This window comes from Zootoca vivipara, chromosome 5 (assembly GCF_963506605.1).
Source record: "Zootoca vivipara chromosome 5, rZooViv1.1, whole genome shotgun sequence".
Classification (NCBI taxonomy): Eukaryota; Metazoa; Chordata; class Lepidosauria; order Squamata; family Lacertidae; genus Zootoca; species Zootoca vivipara.
In genome coordinates this window covers 90,639,614-90,667,401 of record NC_083280.1, presented here as the reverse complement: position 1 = coordinate 90,667,401, position 27,788 = coordinate 90,639,614, and the positions used below count along the sequence as shown (strand labels likewise).

Below are 27,788 nucleotides of genomic sequence, written 5' to 3'. Positions count from 1 at the left end.
TAAGGTTTAAGTTTTGCTATTGCACACACTTATTCTTAATGTAGGATGCAGAATATACTGTAGTAAGATACGATTCAAATGAGTGCAAGAAATAGTTATTTATTGATGCATCTTTTTTTTAAAAAAAATCTATTTATTAATTTTCCAATTAAAACACAATTATATCACACCCATTATTTCAAATTATACAAATACATATCAATTAAACCAAATGTTATGCCAAATCATAAAATTTTGAGTTCCCATGCTTCAAAAATTGGGGATTCCTGATAACTCTCCACACTGCCGTCTTTATTCTAATGTCCAAATCTTCACTCAAAGTCCGTAATAATCCCGATCTTTCCCATATTTCCTGCATCTATATAGTTTTTCTCCGTACAGAAATATAAATTGCTTTTATATTTCTTTGCTGTCCTGTTCAGATAGATATTTTGAATATGAACCCAAATTTCAAATTCAAATTTGTACAGGCAGCCAACGTGATATAGAGATGTGATATAGAGACTTTAAAAAATGATACAGAAATCTGGTATAGAGAGTTTAAAATATGTTATGTCTGATAATGCTTTTTTCTAGCCAGTCTTCAGAAGATGATGATACATTTAACACTGAAAGGAGAAGAAATTCCACTGGTTTGAACGGGTATCTTTCATTTGATTCTGATTCTGCTCCTGGTGAGGGACTGACTCAAAGAAAGCCTCTACAAAGGCTAATATCAATTGAGGAAGATCACCTTCCCCAGCTTCTAAACAGACCGGGAGAGAGGACGCTAACCAAGTGGTCTGAAGAAGATGAAACCAACTTGCCAGAACTGGAAACGAATGAGATCCAAACAGAATCACCGTCTGAACAGACACCTTCCTTTCCCAGGGGGCAGCCAGTAGGCAAAGAAACACTAGCAAATGTAAGGGGGGGGGAACCACATTGTTTTTATTTTGGAGGTGGACTTTGGCTAATCAATGGCTATCTCCTCTGTGCGCATTATATTATTAAGCCTAGTTGAGCTGTGTCAACAGCAAAAAAAAAATCATAGCAAGTGTGTATTGAGGCTACAGCAGGGAGAGCTAGGGTGGTGCCTTCTCCTTGTTTTGGGCACTCTTACCAGCCCCAGCTAATCTGGCCAACACTTGTGGATTATGGGAGCTGTAGTCCAAAAGATCTGGAGGGCACCATGTTGAGTGCTGTATTAGAACATGTATTAGACATTAGAGCTCCTGCACAATTGTAGCCGGAGGCATAGCAGTGCCAGGTTGGGTTAGTTTTGTCTAATCCTCCTTTAAAGCCATCCTAGTTGGTGGCCATCATAACTTCTTCTGGAATCAAATTCCATAGTTTACCTATGTACTGTGTGAACTTCTTTTTGTGTATCCCAAATCTCCCAATATTCAACTTCACTGGATGGCTCTGAGTTCTGTTGGACTGAAAGTTTCGTCCATCCATTTTCTCTGCACCATGCATGATTTTATACACCTCTATTGTGTCCTCTTTTCTAAATTAAAAAGGCCTGGATATATTTACCATTCTTCATAGGCAGCTGTTCCACTCCAAAATTATTTCCATTGCCCTTTTCTGAAACTTCAGTATCCTGCGAAGCGTGGCAACCAGAACTGTACCTAGTTTTTCATGTGTTCTGATCAGCAAGCCCTAGCTCTGTGGTTTAACCCACAGCGCCACCTGCATCACCACAGCGTTCTGTAGCGTAGCTGGCTTTAAAAGAGCAAATTATAAAACTCTCTTAACAGAGGGATTAAAATTTATCTCACCGGCCAGCTTTCTTACAAGATGAGGAGATAAGCTTTCAGCTGCCTGCAAGAAGACGTATTGTTTTTATCTTTTGATGCCATGAGTCTTTTGCAAGGAGAGCATCGTGTTTTTGTTTTGTTTTTGTTTATTTGAATTATATAAGACGACTTTGAAATACTATCAGACTTACTTGCCCTTGGGTGTGACTGAAATCAATTAGAAAAGCTACCGATAACAGTTGATGTAAGTGGAACCAAAATTCACCTTCCTTAGTCTGGGTCCAGCCCATAGTACTGAAGAAGGGATATAAATGCATTAAATAAATAGATATTTTATTTCTAAATAACTCCTCACCTCAAAAAGCAAAATGATTTAGCAGTAGGTGCAGTGCAGCTCGCTGAACAATTTGTACTTGTGTTTGTTTGAAGGATGAACAAGGGTCCTTTGCTCCAAATGGTTTATTCAAGATTGTCATCGTAGGCAATTCAAGTGTGGGGAAGACTTCCTTTTTAAGGCGTTTTTGCGAAGACCATTTTTTCCCAGGCACTGCTGCTACAGTTGGTAAGTAAAAGGGGGAAAAGAACACACAAATCACATTTGTCTGGGCTGCTCATACATATCCAGACTTGGTGGCCCGCACTTATTTCCATTGTTTATACGTGTCCTTTTATTTTCAGTCCTCGCTAAACACTGGCTTTTAAAAATATGTGTCTCATTTCTCTTACTCTTTGGAATTGTTTCTAATTATACCATGGGTAGGCAACCTAAGGCCTGGGGGGCCTGATCCAGTCCAATCGCCTTCTAAATCCGGCCTGCGGACGGTCCGGGAATCAATGTGTTTTTACATGAGTAGAATGTGTCCTTTTATTTAAAATGCACCTCTGGGTTATTTGTGGGGCCTGCCTGGTGTTTTTACATGAGTAGAATGTGTACTCTTATTTAAAATGCATCTCTGGGTTATTTGTGGGGCGTAGGAATTCATCCCCCCCTATATATATATATAGTCAGCCCACCACAAGGTCTGAGGGACAGTGGACCGGCCCCCCCGCTGAAAAAGTTTCCTGACCCCTGAATTATACCTTTAGTGACATCAACTGATGGAAAGGTGGATGTGGTTTGAGGGAAACGGCCTGGCAAGCCAACTTGGATTTCCTTGTTGTTCAAGACTGGCCTGCAGGCTGGAGGTCCTGTCCCCCCACGCATACCTAGAGATAATCTAAGCTGTGCTCCTTTACAGGTGTGGATTACAGTGTAAAAATGGTGCCAGTGGATAACCACCAAGTACTGCTGCAATTCTGGGACACTGCTGGGCAGGAAAGGTGAGAAAATGCTCTTATGTCCTGCTGCAACACTGGCAGGGCTGTCCTTTATTTATTTAATCCAGGCATGGGTGTCTGCTGGGGGGCTAAGGTGGGGGCATTTGCCCATTCCTGGATGAACACACCTTAGACAAAAGACTAGAAGCAGCAGAAGAAGAATCTTTATTTGCAGCAGCCACTAACCATAGCAATAAAATAAAATAAATGTTCTGAAGATAGAGGTAAAAACTTAACTATAGAAAATGCATTTTGGGGGGTTTACATCAATGATCAAATAATAGATCTTATTCTATTGCCCCTGCTAAAAAGCTTGCAGTTTTTGCTGATACCTGATCAATCACCTTGATCTGCTAAAAGGAAGGACACAGTAGGAATGGTTCAGCAATCTGGCATGGGCAATAATAGAAATCTTTATAAAGACTGCAAGCCAGAAGCTCTGCGAGTGCGGCTTTCTCCCGATTGAAGTGCAGAGTGTTTGAGGACCGGGACGTTCGCAAGGAAACCAAAATGCATGTTTACAAAGCTATTGTACTACCAACCATACTATATGTTTGTGAAACATGGACCACTCATAAACGCCATCTCCAGCTCCTCGAAAGATTCCATCAACGGTGTCTCCGAAAAATTTTACACATCACTTGGGAAGACAGGCGAACTACAGTGGAACCTCGGTTTACGAACACCTCGGTTTACGAATTTTCGGTTTACAAACGCCACAGACCCATCTGGAACGGATTAATTCACTTTCCATTACTTTCAATGGGAAAGTTCGCTTCAGTTTATGAATGCTTCAGTTTATGAACAGACTTCCGGAACCAATTATGTTCATAAACCGAGGTACCACTGTAATATCAGTGTACTGGAAGAAGCAAAGATCACCAGTGTTGAAGCAATGGTTCTTCAACATCAACTTCATTGGACTGGTCATGTTGTGCAGATGCCTGATGATCGTCTTCCAAAGCAACTACTCTATTCCGAACTTAAAAATGGAAAGACTGTCTCAAGGCAAATCTTTAAAAAAAAACATAGTATAAACACTGACAACTGGGAAACACTGGCCTGTGAGCGCTCCAGTTGGAGAACAGCCTTTACCAAAGGTGTCATGGGCTTTGAAGAAACTCGATCTCAGGACGCAAGAGAGAAATGTGCTAAGAGGAAGGCACGTTTGGCAAATCCACACTGTGATCAACTCCCGCCTGGAAACCAATGTCCCCACTGTGGAAGGATGTGTGGATCCAGAATTGGCCTCCAGTCACTTACGCATCCATTGTTAAAACCATGCTTATGGAAGACAATCTTACTTGGATACGAGTGATCGCCAAAGAAGAAGAAGAAGAAGAGCACCTGTGCTCTGAGATAGGAGCCAAAATGTGCGGACGCTATTCTCATTTGCTTTCTGAGAAGCTACCCTGCTCCTACTTTTCAACAGGGCACAGATGTGATTCTGTATAGTCGTTTACGTTCGACCCACACAAACAAACAAACACACACACAAAAGGCATGATTAAAGGGCATATTCCAGCTAGGCAAGAAAATGCCTTTTATGACCTAGAGAGAGGCCTGGAGGCTGCATTTGGCCCCGAGGCCTGAGGTTCCCCACCCCTGCCTTACAGGTTTCAATCCCACAGCAGGAGCATCATGGTCTATCTAAGGCAAGGCTAGAATGAGTATAGAATGGGTTTTTGCTATGAAGTCAGTCAACAGGAAGTGTGAGGTACTAGCATCCTTATCCTGAAGAAGCCACAGAGTCCAGGAGTAAATAAACTCACAAGTCTCATTGCACAATTAAGCTATTCTTGGCTCCTTCAAAAGGAAGGGCAAGGTGTCAATAATAATATACAGGAAAAAGTAGAGGAGTTAAAGCAGGCATCCCCAACCTTGGCTCTCTAGCTGTTTTGGGACTACAACTCCCATCATCCCTAGCTAACAGGACCAGTGGTCAGGAATGATGGGAAGTCCCAAAATAGCTGGAGGGCCGAGTTTGGGGATGCCTGAGTTAAAGGGGTTAAAACTCTTGCCTATCTGCTTCCTGGTGGTTTCTACCTGTAGCAATCCAATAACCCTTATGCCATAGGTGAAAATTTGAATCTATGCTATGCCCTGCTGTGAATTGTGGTCATATCCTGCAACCTTGGGGTCACCCTATATGGTCGTATCGCCTGTTTTCTAGGCTTGTTGTTTTGTTGGCTTTATCAGCTGTGTGTTTTTGGTGCCAACGACAGAACATTTATAAAAAGAATTGATTTGCAGGTACCGCAGCATCACCAAACAGTTCTTTCGGAAAGCTGACGGCGTGGTTGTGATGTATGACATAACAGCAAAAGAGTCGTTCACAGCTGTGAAGCAATGGTTAGTGAGCATTGAGGTAAGAATGATTGAGAGTGTGCACACATTAGTGCTTACCCCGGCTCCAGGGATGCAGGTGGCGCTGTGATCTAAACCACTGAGCCTCTTGGGCTTACCAGTCAGAAGGTTGGAGGTTCGAATCCCCACAATGGGGTGAGCTCCCGGTCCTCTATCCCTGCTCCTGCCAACCTAGCAGTTCGGAAGCATGCTAGTGCAAGCAGATAAATAGGTACCACTGCGACGGGAAGGTAAACGGTGTTTCCGTGTGCTCTGGTTTCCGTCATGGTGTCCTGTTGCACCAGAAACGGTTTAGTCATGCTGGCCACATGACCCGGAAAGCTGTCTGTGGACAAACGGCGGCTCCCTCGGCCTGAAAGCGAGATGAGCGCCACAACCCCATAGTCACCTTTGACTGGACTTAACCATCCAAGGGTCCTTTACCCTGGTTCCTGCACACTTCCAATGCTCGTGTTTGAAACAGGACATTAGCCACAATCCAAGGTTATCCTGTCTCTTCTTGAGAAATGCTCCTGTTTGGTGTGCTTCCCCTCAAACAAGCTTACATTCAGTTAGAAAACAAGCCACGGTTAAGCAGAGATGCGTACAACAATTCAGGCAGCTCTTGGACCTGTGCACGACAGCATCAGTAATTTAGAGTTCAGCATGGGGGTCATCCACACACCCCTCTCTGGTGTGAACAGCAACATAAAAAAAGCAGTGGAAGCACAGTGGTTTGTTTAAAACCACTAATGTGTACGTAGTTAAAATAGGGATGTGGTTGATTGAGTCTATCTCTCTGCCACTTTTCATTCAAATTAATCTCAAAGTGGCTTACAAACAATAATAATACCTTTATTGTCAATGTACAACAATGAAATTAACTGAGCCTCCCTTCCCCCCCCAACAAACACTCAATCTCATTGCACTCTGTGTGCTTGTCGCACAACACACCAACCCCAAAAGTCAGTTGCACTACCGTATATTATTTTCCCTTCAGCAGCCTAACAGCCCACAGATATAAACTGTTTTTTAGCCTGTTGGTACGACTGATTATACTTCTATAATCAGTCTCCACCTTCATCATTCTGCCCAGACACTGAGGTCCAGCACCGAGGGCCTTCTGGCGGTTCCCTCGTTGCGAGAAGCCAAGTTGCAGGGAACTAGGCAGAGGGCCTTCTCGGTGGTGGCGCCTGCCCTGTGGAATGCCCTCCCAACAGATGTCAAAAAGGAAAACAACTACCAGACTTTTAGAAGACATCCGAAGGCAGCCCTGTTCAGGGAGGCTTTTAATGTTTAATAGATTATTGTGTTTTATTATTCTGTTGGAAGCCGCCCAGAGTGGCTGGGGAGACCCGGCCAAATGGGCGGGGTATGAATAAAAAAATATTATTATTATTATTATTATTATTTTATATCTCCTGCCAGAGGGTAGAAGATTAAAGAGGTGCTGGCCGGGTGTGAATTGTCCCTGAGAATTTTTCTCGCTCCTTTGTGATGTCATCTACCGGGTTCAGGGGACAGCCCATGATATCATGTGCTGTGTTCACCACCCTCTGTAAAGACTTTCTGTCCGTGGCTGTCAAGCCAACGTACCACACTGTGATACAATATGAGAGGACACTTTCTATTATGAACCGGTAGAAGGTGGTCATCAATTGTTGTTTAACATTGTTATTTCGGAAGACCTTGAGAAAATGGAGTCTCTGTTGGGCCTTCCTAATCACCTGAGTTATATTGTTTTTCCAAGTGAGGTCTTCACTAAGGTAAACTCCCAGGAATTTGAAGGAAGAGACTCTCTCCGTACAACCCCCCCCCCCCGATATACAACGGGGCTAGTTCCCCCCCTTTCCTCCAGAGGTCCAACACCATCTCCTTTTCTTGCTAATATTTAGGTGCAAGTTATTCTCGAAACACCATGTAGATACTTTTTGAACCTCCCCCCGTAGGCTGATTCATCTCCACAATAATAAACCACAATAACATAATAGAACATCACAAATACAGCATAAATCATATAAAATAATTGCAACAAAACACCATTAACAAAACAGCAACTAAAACATAAGCTAAACAGAACAAGGCATAACAGCAAAAGGCATATTATATTATTAACAAATCAATTCAGCATTTATAATCTGTAAAGCAATATTATAACCACAATGTATATGATGGTTGCCACCATCATAAAGGAAGGAAAATGAAGTGTGACACTTGGTGAGGACAATCTGGAATGTTGTGTGTACTTATTTTTATGTCTGTCTGCAATGCTGGCTATGAGCTTTCAATGCTTTCAGGAGATAACCCGTATTTTAACTGCTGTTCATTATCTTACAGGAAGCAGCAGGGGAGAATATTCCTGTCCTCTTGCTTGGTAACAAAACAGATAATGAAAAAGAACGGGAAATCCCCAAGGGATTAGGAGAGTATTTAGCCAAGGTACAGTATGAGGAACATACGGTTCTAAAAACAACCAGTAATTTACATTTAACAAAAACAAACAAACCCTCCATGTTCTTCTTGGGAACAACTTCTGTGATAACAAGGTCAATGAATATTACCCATCTCTGGCATGATGTCAAAGATTTGATTTTGTATAGCTCATTAGGCTGAGGCCTTTGAAGCTATCTCATTACGATTGAAGAAGGGCTTGTTTTCACAATGTGATGATCAAGGTTCAAGAAAAAAATCCCTCTGAATCACACACTTGCCTGTTTCAATTTGAGCTGGTTTACTTATCCTCTTCGTGAGAGAGCACCTTTCTTTGAGTCCATCGATTTCGTGATCCTGGGTACAAGAGCAGCTTTCCTTTTTACCAAAAGGCACTATAGATGGATGGGAATCTATGGGCAGCTGCAAATTTGCCCTGTGGCCCTAGAGAAGGGGAATAAGATACTTCTCTTCCTCCCTGGCACCTGCAGTTGCATCCTCCACCTTGGTTTAAAGCTGAAAGCCACAGCTCTCTCATAGTATATAAAGCTGGATACTACCAAAATCAAGCCGTGCACTACTTTCAAGCACGTTGAAGAACGAGCCCAACTGAAGCAGAACCAACTTGGCTTCTGCAATACGAAAAACCTGGTAGATTTTACAAACTTATCAGAATTCTTCAAGAGTGTCAACAAGCAGATAGAGGTAATGCGGTTGACATTGTGTAACTCGGACTTCCAAAGAGCTTTAGACAATGTACCTCACCAAACACTCCAGAGTAAGCTTAGCAGTCAAAAATAAAAAATAACACTCAGGACAAGGGTGATTCTGGTTTTGAAGCCTATATAGTGGTATGGTATCTTGGTTCTCAAACTTAATCCGTTCTGGAAGTCCGTTCCAAAACCAAAGCGTTCCAAAACCAAGGCACGCTTTCCCATAGAAAGTAATGCAAAAAGGATTAATCCATTCCAGACTTTTAAAAACAACTCCTAAAACAGCAATTTAACATTTTGCTATCTTGTTTATTTATTTAGGATTTTCTTGATTTACAGAAATATGTGCAATGTCTCTCATAACATTTTTTCAGTTCAGTTTCATTTGGTGAGACATTGGGAAGGAAGGGGAGGAAAGAGGTAGATGGGGGAAAGGTGGGTGGGAGTGGGTTTGGGTGACGGTGTTTCTATTTTACTTAATATATGTGGGGGAGGGGGTTGTCAGCGTTGCTTGTGCAGGTTCTCTGTTGTTCTCTTGTGTTCCTTTGGTGGTGAGAGATGGGGTTGGCCTAGGGCATGCATAGGCAACCTTGGCTCTCCAGATGTTTTGGAACTACAACTCCCATGATCCCTGACTACTGGCCCTGTTAGCTAGGGATCGTGGGAGTTGTAGTTCCAAAACGTCTGGAGAGCCAAGGTTGCCTATGCCTGGCCTAGGGTATGATTATGCATTTGTAGTTGGCTGTGGTGGTCTTTGTTTAATTTTTGAGTGGGGTGGGTGGGTGTTTGGGATCAAGTTAGCCATATTGATTTGTATGTTGTTGGTGGATTTTTGTCATTGTCTTGTTGGGCTGTGTATGTGATAAAAGGGAGCCATACTGGGGTGAAGCCGTCTTCTTCTATTTGCCCCCATGTCAGTTTCAGCTTATTGGTTAATTTTTTCTAGTAAGGCTGTTTCCCATACTATTTGGTAACACATTACTATCTAACAAGACAATTGATCCATAAAATGAAAGCAACAACCAACACTGTACTATAAAATAAAACAAGACAGTGTTGTAGATGATAAAAATTAAAATTACATTTTTTTCTTACCGTATCTGCACTAATGATAGTTATTGTTTGGATGGGGTTGCTTTTATCCATTTCTGCAGTCACACAATCAATCAGTAGCTGAACTGGGTTTCATACAGTCACAAAAACAAATTAAACCTGAAAAAGCCACAAAAAGGGAAAATAAATAGCTAAAACAAAAGCGCCAAACTTAATCTGTTCTGGAAGTCCGTTTGACCTCCAAAATGTTTGGAAAAACAAGGCGCAGCTTCTGATTGGTGCAGGTGCCCTGGAAACAATAGCCGACAGCCGCATTGGACATTCGGCTTCCAAAAAATGTTTGAAAACTGGAACACTTAACTTCTGTGTTTTTGGCGTTAGGGAACCAAGGTACCACTGTACCGTACCAATGATGTATTATTGATCAATGTGTCAGAAGGAGCTCTCCCCGCTCCTAAACCCAAAGGAAATGTTGGGGTATTTAGATAGCCTTCAAAAGGGCCATATGTAAATCCCTTCCACCAAAACCAGGCCTTAAATTATGTAACTATCAGTGCATAACATCTCATTATGAAAAGTGATTGTCTCAATGCAATACATGACTACAGTGGCAAAATTATATTTTAAAAAATATAACCGTCACAATGCAGCAATATAGGAAGTCATAGTGGCTGTGACATAAATGCAAATAGATTTTAGGGGATGGGGGATGCTTTTACAGTAGAATGAGATTCTTGAGATATATGTATAAATTTAGATTTAGTCCCCAAGGGTGCAGTTAGATGCTTGTTGCTGAATGATGTGAGCAATGCTTTTTTTTCTTTTCTATTATAGGATTACAATCTAATCTTCTATGAATGCAGTGCTCTGTCAGGTGACGGCATAAACAAGCCTGTCCTACACTTGGCCAGGTAAGGAAAACTGTTAAGGATGCTTTGGAAACTATGGTCCATCAAGTTTTATAAATGGGTTACAGTGAACGAGCGTGTTCATGATGCTTGAATAGTCCTGGTGTTGGCGTTGCTTCTCACACCAGGAACTGAGTGAAGATGGTTGGAGAAAACTATTATGCCACCATCAGTAGGAGAATTATATACCAAGTACATGAATAAGATTTGAAATGGGGAAAGGAGCATGCAGCATTAGTTGGGAAAGCGAGCATTGGTGTAGCTTCTATTGAGAATTGTATATCAGAATCATTCTTTGGTGATCTATGGCAAACGGTTATGAGTGGTGTAGCTCTTCAATGCACTCATGAGCAATATTTCATTATCTTAACTATGTTTCATGGTCACTTTGAAAAGGGTTCTTAGCATGTAAGTAGCTTATAGGTAAAGGTAAAGGTACCCCTGACCGTTAGGTCCAGTCGCAGACGACTCTGGGGTTGCATGCTCATCTTGTTCTATAGGCCAAGGGAGCCGGCATTTGTCCACAGACAGCTTCCAGGTCATGTTGCCAGCATGACTAAGCCGCTTCTGGCGAACCAGAGCAGCGCACGGAAATCCCGTTTACCTTCCTGCCAGAGCAACACCTATTTATCTACTTGCACTTTGATGTGCTTTCGAACTGCTAGGTGGGCAGGAGCTGGGACTGAACAACGGGAGCTCACCCCGTCACGGGGATTCGAACCACCGACCTTATGATCGGCAAGTCCTAGGCTCTGTGGTTTAGACCACAGCACCACCTGCGTCCCCAAGTAGCTTATAGCTTAGCTAAAAAGGATAATTCGTGGAAGGGAGATCCAGCGGTGTAGTTGGTTTGCAGGGCCGGTTCCCCCAGGGTGCAAAATGGTCGGGGCAAAAAATTTCAACACCTGGTGCTGCCTCAGTACAGCTGCATACTTCCATGCTTCACCATGCAAACCAGGAAATGACCTCTCCAGAGAACTGAACAACTCTTCTTTTCTTATCTCTGTGGCTGTGATCTGCTGGGTAATGTGGATGCCATTGGGCATGCATACTATGTCCAATTCCCACCCACCCACACTCTGTGCAACCCCGGGTGCTGGCAATCCATGCTACACCACTGGTTAGATCTATCGATGGCCATTAACCAAGTTGGTTAACAGAACATAATATTCACATTCATAGGTCAAGAGGTTCAGTTTCTGGAGACAAAGCACAAGGGGGTGGGGTGGGGGCACCCCACACTCAAGTTTTGCTCAGTGGGTTTCTTAGATGCATAGAACTAAGTGTTGTTGTAAGCAGATAGCCCTTGAGCCAATTCAACAAATTAGTGTTTATGTTTCTTTCTGTAGGGTTTTAAAAGAACAAGAAGACAAGGTGAAGGAAAAAACTATTCAGCTACATCAAGCCTCTAAGAAGAAGACTTGTTGTCCCAAGTAGTAGGGGGCGTTTATGGCTTATACACACTTAACTTTTGCCCTGCTCTTTCCAGCCACTGTTCTGTGCTTAAAAGGACCGTGGCCAAGCCCTGGGCTTGGGTTTGTTTTAGCCTTGGAACTTTCCATGTAAAAACCTGCTCTTTAGTGCTCAGTCTGAGCAAATATCAATTTGGGTTCTCTGCAGATGGATGTTTGCTCCATTTGAGTGCTAAAGAGCAGCTTTTTGCAAGGAAAGCTCTGGGGACAAAAAAACAACAAACACCCACTCAGACACAGACCTTTTAAGGAAACAGTGGATGAAGGGTAATAATTGCGGGGTGTGAAACGCAGAGCAGTCAAATACAACATTCCTAGAGTGGACATAAAAAGGGTATGTCTGGACCAGCCAGTCGGAACTCCCTGTTTCCTCCTGGGCTGGGACAAACTTCCTCTACATGTGACCAGAGGTGGGCGTGACCTCACCTGTGCAGGTAACAAAACAGCACAGGGCAGGACAGCCATCTCTCTCAGACTCCATTCCTCAAAGAAGCAACATCTTCTTAGCCTGAGATGCTCTCTTGGCTTGGACAAAGGAACTATCTCCTTATGGGATAGATTCCATAGTAGTAGCAGTAGTAGTAGTAGTAGTAATAATAATAATTAATAATAATAATAAATTCTTTTATACCCCGCCCATCCGGCTGGGTTTCCCCAGCCACTATGGGCAGCTTACAACACATCTAAAAACATAATAAAAACATCAATCCTTTTTAAAAAGGGTTAGTGTGGATAGGCCCTACGTCCATTTTTTCCTGTTAATAAGTAAACTTAGTCTTTTACCCTTTGCATAGAATACACCACATCTGTCACGCAGTACAGTCAGAAGCATTCACCAACAAAACATAAGAAAACATCTGAAGAGCATTAGCACACTGGATTATGCTAACGGGTATTTGGTTTCTGCTGGGCTGTGAGTTATTCCAGGTGAAGCCCCACTTCTGTTGGCGAGTGCTTCCTTTCCTTTTCCTCCTACAACTTCCTGCTGGTTTCTGGTACTCTTCCCGCTTCCTCCTCTTCTGGGGATGCAGTTTGACACTGATAAGTTCAGGGCTTAACCTCACAGTCTTAAAATCCGCCTTGCCACAGCCTGTTTCGCCACGTGCCATCTCCCTTAACTGGAGGTAAAGCCAGCTTTTTTGCCTAATCGATATTAACATGAAAAGGTTTTTTTAAAATAAAAAATAAAAAATGCATTCAGTTGTGCCATAAAACATTTGTTTGCTACATCATGGTTTTCCCTGCTTCCATACCCCACATCCTTGCTGTTGCCCAAAAGCACCTTGGCCTAATTTCATAGTACTGTACTGTATATTCCAGCGTATAAGACGACTGGGCGTATAAGACGACCCCCAACTTTTCCAGTTAAAATATAGAGTTTGGGATATACTCGCCGTATAAGAAATACGACCCGGCATATAAGACGACCCCCAACTTTTGAGAAGATTTTCCTGGGTTAAAAAGTAGTCTTATACGCAGGAATATACAGTACTTGTTGCTGCTGTTGAATTCCAGGTGCAACTTTCTGTCCTCCTTGGAAGGAGTTCCCTGGTAGGAAGTCCCTTTTCTCTCATTGTGGCTTCCTTCCGAGTTGGAGTGCCTGATTGAGTTGCTAGCACACCAGGCACAATGCCCTCTCCTCTCTCCATAGTCTTTCAAAGTGCAAAAGCTTTGCTGTCCTCTGTTGGCAGCCTCCACATTTCCCCAGCAGCCCAGGCAGCTGCATGCAAGAGCGGAGCTGGAAATAAGCAGTGCAGCCTTTGTACTGGATAGGATTTACTCTTGAGGAGGCGGAAGTGCCAAGTGAGCCGTGCCCCCCCCCCTTCACAGCCACATCATTCATGTTGGTGGCAAGTAGGGTCTGGGCAAGTGAAAAGCCCAGAGTTGTTGGTTTCTTTGCAAAATCTCTGTAAAAAATTGAAGTTTTTGAGCTATTTGTAAGGAAAAATGACACAGCCGACAGGGATTGCCATACGTCCAGATTTCCCGGACATTTAAGCAATTTCTGCCCAGACACTGCTTCTGACAGCTGATTGCCGGCTATGTCCAGGACAGTCTGGACATATCGCCACCCTAGTGGTAAGGGGGGGGAATAGGTATAAAGAAAAGAAAATTATTGGATGCAAAGGCAAGGACTCTTTGGTGAGATAACCCCAGAAGAGATTTAACTGCTTGTGATTATTCCAGATAAATAGAAAGAAGTGTGCATGCACACGAAAGCTTATAGCAAGAACGAATTTAGTGCTACTGGACAATTTATATATATATATATATATACTTTTCCATTTTGTTAGCTGATCATTTGTTGTTTGATTTAGAATATTCTGAAATGAAATTCATTTGGGAAATAAAACTTTTAACTGCTGAAATGAAAGAACAGTTTTAAACATAGCTTAATAAATTCATTGGAAAGTTGTTCATAATTATATTTATTGTATTTATATGAATATTGAGACAAAAAGAAATGAATATGTTTTGATAAAAATATATTGATTCATTTGTTCCATTTTATTTAGTTTTTGTAATTATTTTAATTAATGTAATCCAATCACCTCAGTTTTTTCTCCATTTGCCTAACTACTATAAAAAGATCAAGGCTATTTCTGTATTAGTTTGATTCACTTTAACAATTGTGGCTGCAATCCAGGCCCAGACAGACAGATAAGATTTTTTCCTGTTTTCCCCCAAAGGCTTTGTTTATATTTTTCTTTAAAAAAAATAAACATTTTTAATTATGAAATATTTTGATGATGAAGAATAACATGTTTAGCACACTGTGTTCATATATTTACTCTCTCAAAATGATTTCTGTATAGCAGGAATACTGTTGTATAATACTATGCACAGTCTCGGATCATTACAGTTCCTACACCAAATCAATATGAAATGGTAGAGAAGCTTGTTGAAATCCAGGCTTTTAGAAGTCCATGATAAACATGATGACAAGTATGAAGAAACAAAAACTGATAGGAGCTCAGAAAAGGAGACTGACGGAATTTCATGTCATATTCACATTGATGGAGTGAGCTCCCATTGCTCGGTCCCTGCTTCTGCCAACCTAGCAATTCGAAAGCACGTCAAAGTGCAAGTAGATAAATAGGTACCACTCCGGCGGGAAGGTAAACGGTGTTTCCGTGCACTGCTCTGGTTTGCCAGAAGTGACTTCTTCATGCTGGCCAAATGACCCGGCAGCTGTATGCCAGCTCCCTCGGCCAGTAAAGCGAGATGAGCGCCGCAACCCCAGAGTCGCTCACGACTGGACCTAACAGTCAGGGGTCCCTTTACCCTTTACCTTTAAAGTAGGAAAGCCAAAGAGATGCTAGGTTCTTACAGTCCATCTGCTTGTTACATAACCACTTCCTCATCCGCAAGAGGACCTCTCCTCTTATTCTAGAACTACTAAGCTTTACGCTTTGTCAAAACCTTTTTGGAAGTCCAAGAAGACCATGGAAACTGCCTGCATCTTCAGGCTTGTTGGCTCTCAAATAGGTTAGTGAGACAGGAGGACTTCTTCTTGCAGCAACCTTGCTGGTTCCATGTCAGCAAGGCTTGCTCAATATGCTTGGCTATTTTATCTGGCAGTGCGTTTCAGGATTCTAGGTGGAAGGTAGGGGGTTCTACGGCACAAGCTGAATCCTCCTCCCATCAAGCACAGGTGGGTGGGAAGGAAATTTGACCATCAAGAAAGATACATTAGTGGCCAGTAGGTATAAAAAGGTTGACTAACCCTGTATTAAGCTAACTAGCCTGTAATTTCCAGGATCCCATGTATCGCTCTCTAAAATAATTGTTACCTTGGCCACTTTCCAGCTATCAGATTATTGTTGTTGTTTAGTCGTTTAGTCGTGTCCGACTCTTCGTGACCCATGGACCATAGAACACCAGGCACTCCTGTCTTCCACTGCCTCCCGCAGTTTGGTCAAACATATAATACAGAGGCTGATCATTGTAACACAATACATATTTTTGTTAGAAGATCAGCAATTGCACATTTGAATTCTCAGGTGGTTGCTCTCTGGGACCACCAACCACTCAGTTTTATTTTGCCAGATTGTTGTTGTTTTGGCGCTTTTCACAGTTTTTGGAATTTCAATTTCCCCTGACTCATTTTTTACTGAATTTTTGGATTTTTCTTACATAAAGGTCACAATTTTTTGCTATCTCGGAGAATTTTTTATTCTCCTGATGATTTCTCACTCTTTTTTGGAATTTTTTTGTTTTGGGGGCATTATTTATTGTGTTTTTCAGAGTTGTTTGAGTTGTTGTTTTTCCAGATTGGCAGGTCACTATTTTCTTTTTCTGACATTTTTTTTTGAATCTTTGATTCTCCAGACCATTTTTCACATGTTTTGGATTTTTCCCCTTGACATGTGGGTCAGTATTTGGGGTGTTTTAAACTTCTTTTGGAATTCTTGTTTTTCCTGGTCACGATTTTTTGCGTTGGGGGCTTTAATTCCCACCCCACCCCCCGCCTTACGAGTTTTTCACATTTTGAGAAATTTTTCAATTTTTCTGACCCGCACGTGCATTCCCACAAACAACTACAGGGAAAACAAACATTGCTATTTCATTGGTTCTATTGATGTTTGTTTCTCTATATGTCAGTTCCTATCAGGCCTCTCAAGTCTGAAAATAGAGGGAGGCATTTTCTTGTTATTATGCAGCCAGATATGGAAAAAGGTCAAGACTGCAATGTGAAGTCTTCCTTTATTCAGCTTCCAGATGATCTATTTTAACGTATGGATGTGAATCCTCTGCATCTGGGTTCTCTCATGCTGCATGTGCAAATATATCTGGTGAAACAAGGAAGGACTTGATACCCTGATTTTCCATTTCCAAATCAACCAATGTATTTTAAATCACCATATGAAAAACATCACAAAGACCTCGGACATAAATACATTTGCATGGAAATAAGCGCTACAGATTCTAAAAGTCGTTTTCAAATTTGACTTGTGGTTTTGCTGCTTGTGCACTTACGAGTGTAAGAATGTAAATATGACAATCATAAACTGATGGTTTAGGCCAGTCCATTCTCTTTTGAATCTCTAGGCAGTTAATGAGCCAGGAAATAATCTTATTGTCTGCAGGTCCTTAGGCCAGACTGCTGCTACTATTTTTGAAACTGGTCTACCCTTAATCCACTTAGCCAGTCAAAACCTCACCCTCTTTTGTTCAGACAGTTTATGAGTTTACAGCCTTCGTGTATATCTCTTCCTTCCCTTCAGAAACCAAAAATATTGCAAAAGTCATATAGTGGATGTCAAATTGTTCTGTTATTTAAAGACTTAAAATGACCCACCTATTTATTTAGTGGTGGGAAGAACTAGCTTTTATCTTTTTCAACTGAGTCACCTTCTAATTGCTGCCAGCAAATATCTGTACTTGTTGTTTTTACCAACACCATCGGTTAGACAGAGTACAAAACCAGCCACATTTGTATAATTAAATAAAAGTAACAATATATCCTCTATTAATTATAAAGATCTGCTAAGGTGAGTTCAGTTTGATACGGTTTCTTTAAAGCTTATAGTAATAAGGTTCCTGTTGCACACAAATTATTCCCTGCACTATTCAAGAGTGGAGCTAACCTAGTCTAGAGTTCTGCAACCTCTTTCCAACAGTGGCCCATCAAGATGTCTCTGGGATCTCATGAGCAGCAAGTAAAAGTTGCAGCCGTTCATCTCTTTGTTTCAGCATCAGACACATTGCTTCTGTACAGGGGTCAGCAAACTTTTTCAGCAGGGGGCCGGTCCACTGTCCCTCAGACCTTGTGGGGGGCCAGACTATATTCTGAAAAAAAAATGAACAAATTCCTTTGCCCCACAAATAACGCAGAGATGCATTTTAAATAAAAGGACACATTCTACTCATGTAAAAACATGCTGATTCCTGGACCGTCCGCGGGGCGGATTTAGAAGGCGATTGGGCCGCATCTGGCCCTCGGGCCTTAGTTTGGGGACCCCTGCTTCTGTATGTATAGCTTCCATTCAGTTACTGTCGCCAGCGACAGACCAATCCTGCATGAATTTTGTTGCTTTCGTTCACAAGATGTGACAAGTCTTTTTGTCGCGTCCATTGTCACATCTTGCAGTAATGAAGCCCATCAGTTAATTATGCAGGTATTTTGTTTATTCTGTTCTAAACAGCCTACAACCCAATTGAGGGTTGTTCTGGTTATTTATTTATTTTTAAATAACTATTAGTTTTTCTTGTTATCTAAGAGGGGATGTTGTGTCATAGATCTCATTATAAGGATAATCTAATGAGATTATGATAAGATACATAATCTAAGGAACTAAGGCTGAGAGGTAGTGTCCGAGAACAAATGTTTATGGATTTTGAGCTACATATTAGTCTCCAGTTTGAAACTCAGCTCACCTACTCCCTGGGTGACCTTTAGCACGCAACTCTCTAGCACCAGCTGTAATACGGGGCAAGAATAATACCAATCTACTTTACAGCAGGATTTACACCCTTGGAGGCATAAATGCTAAGCAATATTATTTCAGTGAGTTGAAATCCAATCAAATCTCTAAATGATCTGTTCAGGAAACTGCAGCCGCAACTTCACTTTCCATGCTACTATGGACAAACATGCCATTAGTCACAAGGCAATGCAGCTAGTTGGTTGCTAAGGAACGGCTGCTGTTGCTTTAACTTGGTGGGGTGGCTGTTGATCATTCACCAGCCAGCCAAGGAGCCTTCAGCTTAAGAAGCAGAGCAGAAGACAATCACATTCTGTGTAGGAATGAGCTGCCTTTTACACCCTGACGTAGAGGGCAGGATTAGTAACATCCTGGCCCCCACCAACACCCTTGTGGTTTATAAAAGGAAAATATTAAAAAAACCTTCACCCGTTAAATGAATTAACCCCCACTGTACCTATTTCAAAATATCAAAACCAAAAGGCTGTAGGATTTCACCTGGAGGCAGAAGTGGAAACAATTCTCCTCGATCCACAGCTTCTAAATCAATGTTTTATGCTTTATTGGAAGTTGAGAAGTGCAACAGTTAAATATATTGACATTTTACAATTTTCCTTTTCCCTCTCAAGAACATGCACAGGAACATATGCATAGTACTATACAGATCATATGCAAAAAAAGACTGAGTGAGAAACTGTTTTTGATTTTGTGAATTGATTCCCTCTGAATGAAACTGAATTGTAGTGAACAGAGTTTGATTTCAAGGTATTCGGCTCCAAGGAAATGTTCAAAACTCACATAAACAGCATCAGCCAATTTCTGAAGAGCTGAATAGGTGCAAATCTTATTCACACAGCATCAAAAATAAAATAAAAAACCCTATCCGAACCTGTTCAGTTCATTCTTTAAATTCACACTGTACAACTTAATGAGTAGTTCCTATTTTACAAAGTAATTACACTAAATACACAAATATACATGAAGCAAATAAACCTTCATTTTTATGATCCTATGTCACAATGATGTGCCACCTACCTGCTCTCCTCCTAGAAATACAACTTTTTGCACCCATCCTTGGCTACAGAAAAAAATGACTGCATTATCTGCATTTTAAGGTTGCAGGCGTCGAAAGCCAAAATATACTCGTCTCCCGCAGTCCTTTTTTTTTAATCAGTCCTTTCTTTTGCTTCTTCATTGAATGCTGGAGAATGGGTCTTCATCCCATTACCCCAGCGGTTTTCCTTCATATCTCCACGATTAACAGCACCCGCATTCACTGCAGCGCCACATGGAAAGTCTTAAGGGGAAAAGACTTTAGGCACACAGATCCATGTGTCTTAGCAGCCAACCAGCCACCTGTTGCAAGCCACTCGCGTCCCCAGTGCATTTGTGCTAATTCCCTGAACATTTATGAGACACTCCCCCGCTCAACTTTATATATATATATATATATATATATATATATATATATATATATATATATAGAAAGCTCAACTCTCATTCCCGATGGACAGCAAAATACAGGAAAAGAAAACATTCTGTGGCTATGAATGCAGGGGCACGCAACAGTCTTCATGACCGGGGAACAGCATGCAGGGTGGAATAGGCAACGCTGGATTCCTGGCAGTCCTGCCACGGCAGAGTCCATAAACCTTCTGCCCGAGACATTGCAGACTATGCTGACGGTCCTGAGCCTTGTGATGCTGGCTGGGAAGGCTGCGGAGTTGTCCCTTGCGGCTGGGAGGACGCAGGCAAAGGACTCGTCTGCAACTGTGCTTGGAACTGGGCCAGCTGCTCTGGGCTGGCCAGCGTCTTCAGAAGGTTGTTTTCCTGCTCCAGTTGGTTGTTCTTCTCAATCAGCTCTTTGATCTGCTCCTTGAGAACCTCCACTTCCTCTCTTACAGCGTACATCAAATGACTCTTTACGAGATCCTGGAGGGGGGTAAAAGAAAAGATCAGGACTGGAGGGGACTGGGGCGATAGGAGAGCCATCTTCCATCTGAAGGGCTGCCACATGGAAGATAGAGCACGCAGAGGGCAGGATTCCAGTGATAAGAATGGGGATTTCTGCCTGAACACCTACAATAAAAGCAGTCTGACAGAGGAATGGACAACCTTGGAAGGTGGTGGGCTTTCCTTCATTTGGCCTTTTTTTATAGCTGTGATCCCTGCATTGCAGGGGGTTGGACTAGATGACCCATGGGGGTCCCTTCCAACTCAACAGTTCTGTGACTCCATGAAGGGAAAGCGCATCAAGGCAAAACAGAATGGCAAGCAATTCTCATAGGCATGCCAGAACACCACTCAACAGTTCCGTCCACATTCCATTTGTTGAATCTTCCAAGGAATGCTCATGTATGGAAGGTTTTAGTGCAGACTCAGTTAAATAAATAAAAATTCAGAGCCTGTAAACGTGCTGATGGTTATGTTTTAGCAGAAGTGAAAAACATAAACCAAAACTGAGCCCCTGTAGGACAGAGTCAGCAGGCACAGGAGGAATTAAGTCCCCTTTCCTCCTGCTCTCTGAGCTCTGCTGTCACTTAGGGTCCTGTTATCTCAAGGAGTGCTGAGTGGGAACCATGAACTTCCCAATATAGGGTGGTATTCAACTATCCCATCCCATCAAGGCAAGGACTGCCCCTTCCGTAATGCGACTTCCCCTCTGCTCCTAATGCGCATCTTCCCAAATCTGCTCTTGGAGGTTGGAGGAACCCTCAGAACCAATTTAGTGGGGCACGCATGGTGGTGGGGAGCCCCACTCGACAAATGGAAATCCTCGCTATGTGTTTCCCCCCATTGTGTTTGTTCAGGGATCTATGTGCAACCCTGGATGGCTTGCGTGCAGCTTTGTGAAGGAAAGGAGCTCACTAGCGTTGGCAGTTTGTTTGCACAAACAAGGTAAGGAGCAGTTGAATATATCTTACAAATATCCAAGTAGCAGGTAAATATATCTAAAACATTGCATTCAAAAGTTCACATTCCTGGAAAAGGACCAGGAAATAGTGACGCCACCATTAGATACATCTAATATTTCTTGTTATTCCATAACAACATGCAAGGGATACAAAAGAATCAGTGTCTCAGACTGTGTCTGATTGCTCTTCTGTTGAATGGGAAAAATGGAAGCAATCTGTTCAGTTATTTTTACAGGAGTAATTTGTTTTAAATGTACTGGTGGAAGGGAGGTTATTGCTTTGTTTTTGTTTTTATTATATTCTTTGCGTTCTCATTTTGTATTTTTATGATGTGAACTGCCCTGTGATCTTCAGGTAATGGGCGGTATAAAAATTTTAATAAAAAAATTAAAAATATGACTGTTCCAGACACAGATTCAGCAAGGGGCTCGGGCTCTGAATTTCAGCAAAAAAAAAAAAGCAAACAGCAGGCCTCTAGCTATTGCAGAATTAAATTCGCAAAGCAAAATGTGCAGGCACCATGCAATGCAATTGTTTTGTGAGATGTGAACCTGTTCTCGCCTTTCAGCATCCACACATAAGCAGAAGACAGGAGGAGGCTGTGCTCTTTCTAACTCAGATTTTAATTATGTCCTCCCCAGCCCCACTACATGTATATAATCCAAATTTGGGAGGGGGTATACTATGATTTAAAAAGATACTATGGTTAAGAGGTACCAAGTGAGGTATATAGGGTTGTTGTGGGGATTAAATGAGTGGGAGAACCTCAGTATAGTATAGTATAGTATAGTATAGTATAGTATAGTGAAATCTTCTTGTTGTGTTTTAGCCAGCTTCTTGATTTTTGTTTTTAGGGAAATGCAGTTAGTTATGTTAATTTTTTTTAACAGCCACAGAAGCTGAAGAAGATTGCTTTTCCACCTATGGGACAAAATAGGGGGATTCTTGGGTATATTTATATCAAAAGCTCAAATCCTTTTCGCTCATGGAAAAATAAACGTGTGGCTGCTTGAACTGGGCTGTATTTCAGTGTTGTAGTTATTATGACACGCATAATGGTTGAGGTTATTTATGTACTGCTTTCTTTTTAATGATTTCAATCTAAATTTGATTAAAATCACTTAGATTTGCCATCCATCTGAAATATCCCAGCCATGGAATGTAGTGCCGGCAGCCCGAGATCAATACTGTAGATCAATTAGCAGTATTGTGCTGTAGATCAAGACCCACAGTAACCAATGTGGTTTATAGGTCATTAGATCCGAGTTCTTTGCTTCTTTTAAGATTGGCAATGAAGAGCAGAAGGGCTCTTTTGCTGTTAATAGCATCATCCTATGCCCTTTTAAAATGTGTTTTTTTTGGGGGGGGGCTATTGGGTTGTTGTTTTTATTTTTATTATGTATTTTGTGGGTTTTTTATCTTGATTTTATTCTGTGAACCGCCCTAAGACCCCTGGCTATAGGGCATATAAATTCAAATAATAATAATATTAGTCATGCAGCAGCAGAAATTCAACAGGTTCAGCAGTTCCCTAGTATGGAAATACAATTACGGGAAACTCTTCACCAGTTGACATTCCTGTCTATCAGATGCCTTGCTACCTAGATGTGCAGCGAAAGCAAGAGATCAATTTACACAGATCCCAAAACGGTTGCACGTTTTAGGCAAATCTGTGTATGTAAGTGGGCAGAGAGCATAGCTGCCAAGTTTTCCCTTTTCTCACGAGGAAGCCTATTCAGCATAAGGGAATTTCCCTTAAAAAAAGGGGATAACTTGGCAGCTATGGCAGAGAGCCCAGAAAAAAATACTGTTGGCATCCCTGAGCTTGCCTGCCAGTCTTATTTGCCTTTGCCTTTCCCTCCCCCTTGATGGGTCTGATTTTGAGACAGACCCACTCTCTCCAGTCCTGCAGGCATGGCCTGCAGCGGCAGCTGCTCTTGCATGCTTGCAGTGGCTCTGCAGCAGAGGGGGCTCTCCATCACCCCTGCAGCAGTCCTTGCCTGCCTGCCTGCCTGCGCTGCTCTCTTCCCTCTCTGCCTGCATCCCTAAGCCCCGCCTCCTTGGAGCACCGGCTGCAGCTGGCTGCTTCTTAAAGGGCAGGGTTGATTGCCGCATTCCCCTCCCCACCAGCACCCCCCCGGCTGACGTCAGGCCAACCAGAGGAGCCCGCCCAGATTCGGAGCCTCGGCCAATCAGGGGCCCCGGGTTATTTATAGCCACGAGTTATAGTTCAGTTTGCCTAGCAACAGAGCAGGAGGAGTAGAGGAAAGGGAGACGGAGAAGGTGAGGATCCCGTGAGAACAGCTCCGCGCAGTTCTCCAGCAACAAAGCCCAAAGGCGGGCGCAAGGGGGGGGGCTGGATGTCTCGGAAGGAAAAGGTACCTGAGTGTGTGCTATATATATATCTATTTAAGCATAAAACCAGGGGCTTTTCCGCAGAGAGCCAGCCCGATTCTCTCCTCCGCCTACTTGGGGTTTTGGTGCCCTCTCCAAAAGGAAGGGGGGGGAAGAGAGAAGGCCTCGATCCCTGAACAATGACCGCGTTTCCTGGTCCACCTACCTGCCCGTGTCCCTCCATCCCCCAGCATTTAAGCACGATGCCGTGGCCCTAGCGACACGGAGAGGCAGGAAACGAGGCGCCCTCCTCGGCTGCAGGCGCGGCCAGCTGCCCCCCACTTAAGTGCGCTCTCCGTTCCGCCGCCTTGGATGCAGCCCGGCAGAAAAGCAGCCAGCAGCAGCGGCTGCAGCCTCCCGCACTCCTTCCCTCCCTCCTTCCCGTCTCTCCCGTCCGCGCCCGCCCCCGCCCCGCCCGCCGCCACATTCCTCGGACGGGCACATACCATGGCTTGCTCGATTTTGTTGTCGATCGCTACGACGCTCGCACCGGAGGAGCTGCAAGACACAAGCGAGAAGGGAGGAAGGAGCGCGTTAGCGGCGGCCGAAAAGCACCAGCATTGCGCACACGACGTTTCCAACCCCCCCACCCCCACCCCTCCGCCACCCCCTTCTCCCACTAAACCAGGAAGATGGCCTCGGGATTACATAATGCGGTGAACTGCAGCGGTCGGTGCCGGCGCAAACCCGGAGGTGTCACGCCAGATCTCTCGCCCGGAGGACAAAAGGACCGCTGCAAAAATAAAACACGCCCGCAATCCGGGTGGGGGGCGGTGAAGGAGTGATGGAAAACGATCTGCGACACCCCCCGCCCCAATTCCCGGCTAGTGCACAACACATAAACAACCGGGTTTGGCTGCGCGCATTTACCTACTGTCGAGCCTCAGGGCAGAGCTGTCGGTGCCCAGCAGCGACGATAAGAAAGAAATGGAGAAGTGCCTGAGCTGGTAGACGCCTAGATCCATCGCCACCTGCGCCCTACACCATTGGGCAGTCATGCAATGGCAGAAAAAGGGAGGGGTGCGGGGGCAATAATAATAATAATAATCCTCGGCCGGGTTTCTGTGGCGCCGCAACCCGGGGGGGAAAGGGGGCCAAGGTCTGGCCAGCAAGAAAAAGGGCGAAGGGAACCCGTAGATGCAGCAGCGCAAAAACAAGCGCCTTCTCGTCCTTCTCCTCCGTGTAAGCAGCGCTTCCCTGCCTGCTCAGCCGCTGGAAAACCTGGCGGGGGCTCCGGGCTCATTGCATAATACATGCAAAAGGAGCCGGCGCCCATTGGCGGCCTGGCCGCTTGGGCCCCGCCCCCCCCGCCCGACTTGCCACAACAGCCTCGCTGGAACCGTCAAGAGCCAGTTTGGGCAGGAGCCAAGGCGGTGCGCGCAAACGTCAGAGGGGAAAAGGCAAGGGGCGCGCAGAAAGGAGCCTCGTCTCCTCCGGGGCGCTCTCGAGATCCGCCTTCCTTGGGGGGGGGGGGGGTCCACGCGGGACGAGGCGCTCCCCGTGCCTAGGCTATAAAAATATCACACGTCGCTTTGGGGTGCGATTTTTCTATAAAAAAATATCTCTCTTGCATTGCTCCAGAGGCCTGTTATTGCGTTGCTTTGGCAGCCCCTCCCATAGCGCCACCTAATGACACATAAAAGGCGAAGGTGGGGGGGGGGGGAAATGACTAATATTACTTTGAAGGGACTCGCTAGCCAAGTCTGCCAGTGCTTCCTTTGCATGGAAATTGGTTGCTACTCCTTTTATGGTATTTGTTAATTTGTTTATTTTGTCTCTTTTCACCTCTGGATTGTAGAGCACCCCTTTATGACTAACATGTGCTGTTCTGCATAAATTTTCATAGGAACAAAACTGCGAGATGCTATTTCAAGTACAGCAGCATTAACTGCAAAACCGAAAGCGTAACTTGATTATCAGGTGTCTCCCTAAGACCCCAACCAACCTTTATACACACTGGATCATTCTAATGAGGCAAAACACTGGATCCAGTGTGAACCCAGGATTATTCTATCGGTTCCAGTCATATGATCCACTCCCAGCAGGAGCAGCCAATTGCTTTGCCAACCCTCATCCACCTTTTGCCTTCTCTAGATGTTGCTGGAATACAACTCCCATCTCTCTATGCTGGCTAGGCCTGATGGGAGTCGAAGTCCAACAGCTTCTAGAGAAAGTACCTGTAACAAAAAAAAAAGTTAAAGAAGTGCACAGGCTTGAAGACTTCTAGCAACTGCTAGAAGAGTAAAGCTGTTATTAGCCAAGCTATTCAGAATACCCACAACCATACTTGTATGTGTGCAACACTCTATCACCATGTTCTTAGTGTTTGTGGCTCTCGTTTGCTCAGCTGCCCATGAAGATTTTACCAATATATTCTTGATTTTCCATACACAAGAACATGCCAAATGTTTTCATCAAGTTTGTCTTCAAAGGTCTCCTTCCTCCTGCAAATTTTCTCTTTGTATGTTGGAGATTAAACCACATACGCTTTAATCTATAGCTCCACAGTACACATGTACTGCATCCATATTTTTTTAAAGATTTTTTTTTTGTACAAAGGCCTTTTGTAGCCTTTGAGGTGTTGGGCTCTTAAGCCTGATCATCCTCAGGCAGCATGGCCCAGTAGTCAGGGATGATAGCAACTGAAGGGCACCTGATTTCCCCATCTCTGCCTTAAAGAGATTCAGCCGAAAAGAAGAAAAAGGAGTAAATGGCAAAACAAATAGGCTATGATGAGAGAGCCTATTTACATCAACAACAATCTTTCTATGGATTGGGAATAAGATTAGGGGCAGGTGGCCCAGGCAAGCAGTTAAAGGAGGGTAGAACATGCTTCAGAGCAGTTTGGTTTCAGGCAATGGATGGGTGGGGTGATCTGGGTGGAGGGGGAGAGGCGAGGATTGAGCAAGCTGTGAAATGATAGGTGAGGGGGGGGTCAGGTGTAAAGGGGGGGCTGTACAGGGAGGAGGGGTTGCCCAGGTGTGGTGGCAAAGGGATGGATGTGGTTGGCAAGTGTCACATGCATGGGCCCTTGTTGATTGTCATGGAATCACAATTTAAATATGAGCCTATCCCTATCTAACAGGACCAGTTGTTGGGGAAGATGGGCACTGTAGTCCAAAACATCTGGAAGGCCGAAGTTTGGGGATGCCTGACCTAGAAGTTGGGAACCTTTTTCACCTGATGGGATCTTTCCATCACTTATCGAACCCAATTTGAATCCTTGCTTCTGAGAACTGCTCTTTAAGCTTTGCCACTTAACCTAAGGGCTGTGAGGAAAGTACTACAGATACTTGCAGCCTCACTGAAAACATACATGAGGTGTGATGTGTTAAGCACAGCAATATTGAAGGACCAGCCCAGCAGCCACAAACACCTCTGATCAATTTTCCCTTCAGCCATGAATTTACTAAGGGCCCCTCGGAGGACCCCTGAACCGCAATTGGGGACAATGCGACAGGGAGTTGAAAATATTACCATAATGTATGTGCAGTGCTTGGAATGCTTCAAATGCATTATATTCGATACTAGACGTTGTTATCAAAGTAGTGAGTCATTATGAGTAAACTACATAATAGTAGTAAACAGAAGTCCTAACCTTTATACTTATTTATTGGATTCCCTTCCTGCCGAAGGAGCCCTGTCTGCAACGCTAGGAATATACCAAATAACACTAAAATCCTTATCAAGGAAATGAGGAGATGTCTGAAATGTCTCTTAAAAATTGCATGGATAAAACAATTGAAACCAGGTCATAAATCTGTTTGATCTACATCCGCCTTCAGTAAAGAAGTTGTGGTTGTAGCTGAAGAAGTTGTATATATAAATATGTGTGTCTGTTTTTGCCCCCTGCCTCCAAGCAGTTCACAGACAAACAACGAACTTACAAAAACAGGAAAATCATAAAACAAGCCTGAGGATCAAAAAGATCCCTGCATTGCAGGGGGTTGGACTAGACGACCCTCGTGGTCCCATCTAACTCTATAGTTCTATGATCGGACAGCATCAAAGGCATGTTTAAATAAAACTGTTTTAACAATTTTTCAGAAGACCAGGTGCTTGGGTGCCAC

General features: G+C 43.5%; 2 protein-coding genes across 10 annotated transcripts in view; one reads left to right on the top strand and one right to left on the bottom strand.

Annotated features, from left to right (window-relative positions):
* Positions 1-19,843, top strand: part of CRACR2A (calcium release activated channel regulator 2A) — a 42,916-nt gene extending 23,073 nt beyond the window's left edge. For 2 of the 3 annotated variants that reach the window (XM_035137380.2, XM_060275134.1), the window contains exons 12-16: positions 577-904; positions 2,172-2,304; positions 2,981-3,062; positions 5,313-5,427; positions 7,743-8,956. In XM_035137380.2, the coding sequence (XP_034993271.1) occupies positions 577-904; positions 2,172-2,304; positions 2,981-3,062; positions 5,313-5,427; positions 7,743-8,018 (934 nt within the window). In that variant the 3' untranslated portion in view covers positions 8,019-8,956. Of the gene's footprint in view, positions 1-576; positions 905-2,171; positions 2,305-2,980; positions 3,063-5,312; positions 5,428-7,742; positions 8,957-10,435; positions 10,513-11,858 lie in introns of those variants that run through there. The other variant, XM_035137381.2, reaches the window with a different exon arrangement.
* The window catches only part of TSC22D1 (TSC22 domain family member 1), a 46,570-nt gene continuing 37,729 nt past the window's right edge, over positions 18,948-27,788 (bottom strand). For 2 of the 7 annotated variants that reach the window (XM_035137372.2, XM_035137379.2), the window contains exons 2-3: positions 24,165-24,216; positions 18,948-20,341 (exon numbers count right to left, since the gene is read on the bottom strand). In XM_035137372.2, the coding sequence (XP_034993263.2) occupies positions 20,084-20,341; positions 24,165-24,216 (310 nt within the window). In that variant the 3' untranslated portion in view covers positions 18,948-20,083. Of the gene's footprint in view, positions 20,342-23,884; positions 24,110-24,164; positions 24,217-24,366; positions 24,564-24,588; positions 26,617-27,788 lie in introns of those variants that run through there. The other 5 variants (XM_035137376.2, XM_035137378.2, XM_035137377.2 and 2 more) reach the window with 5 other exon arrangements.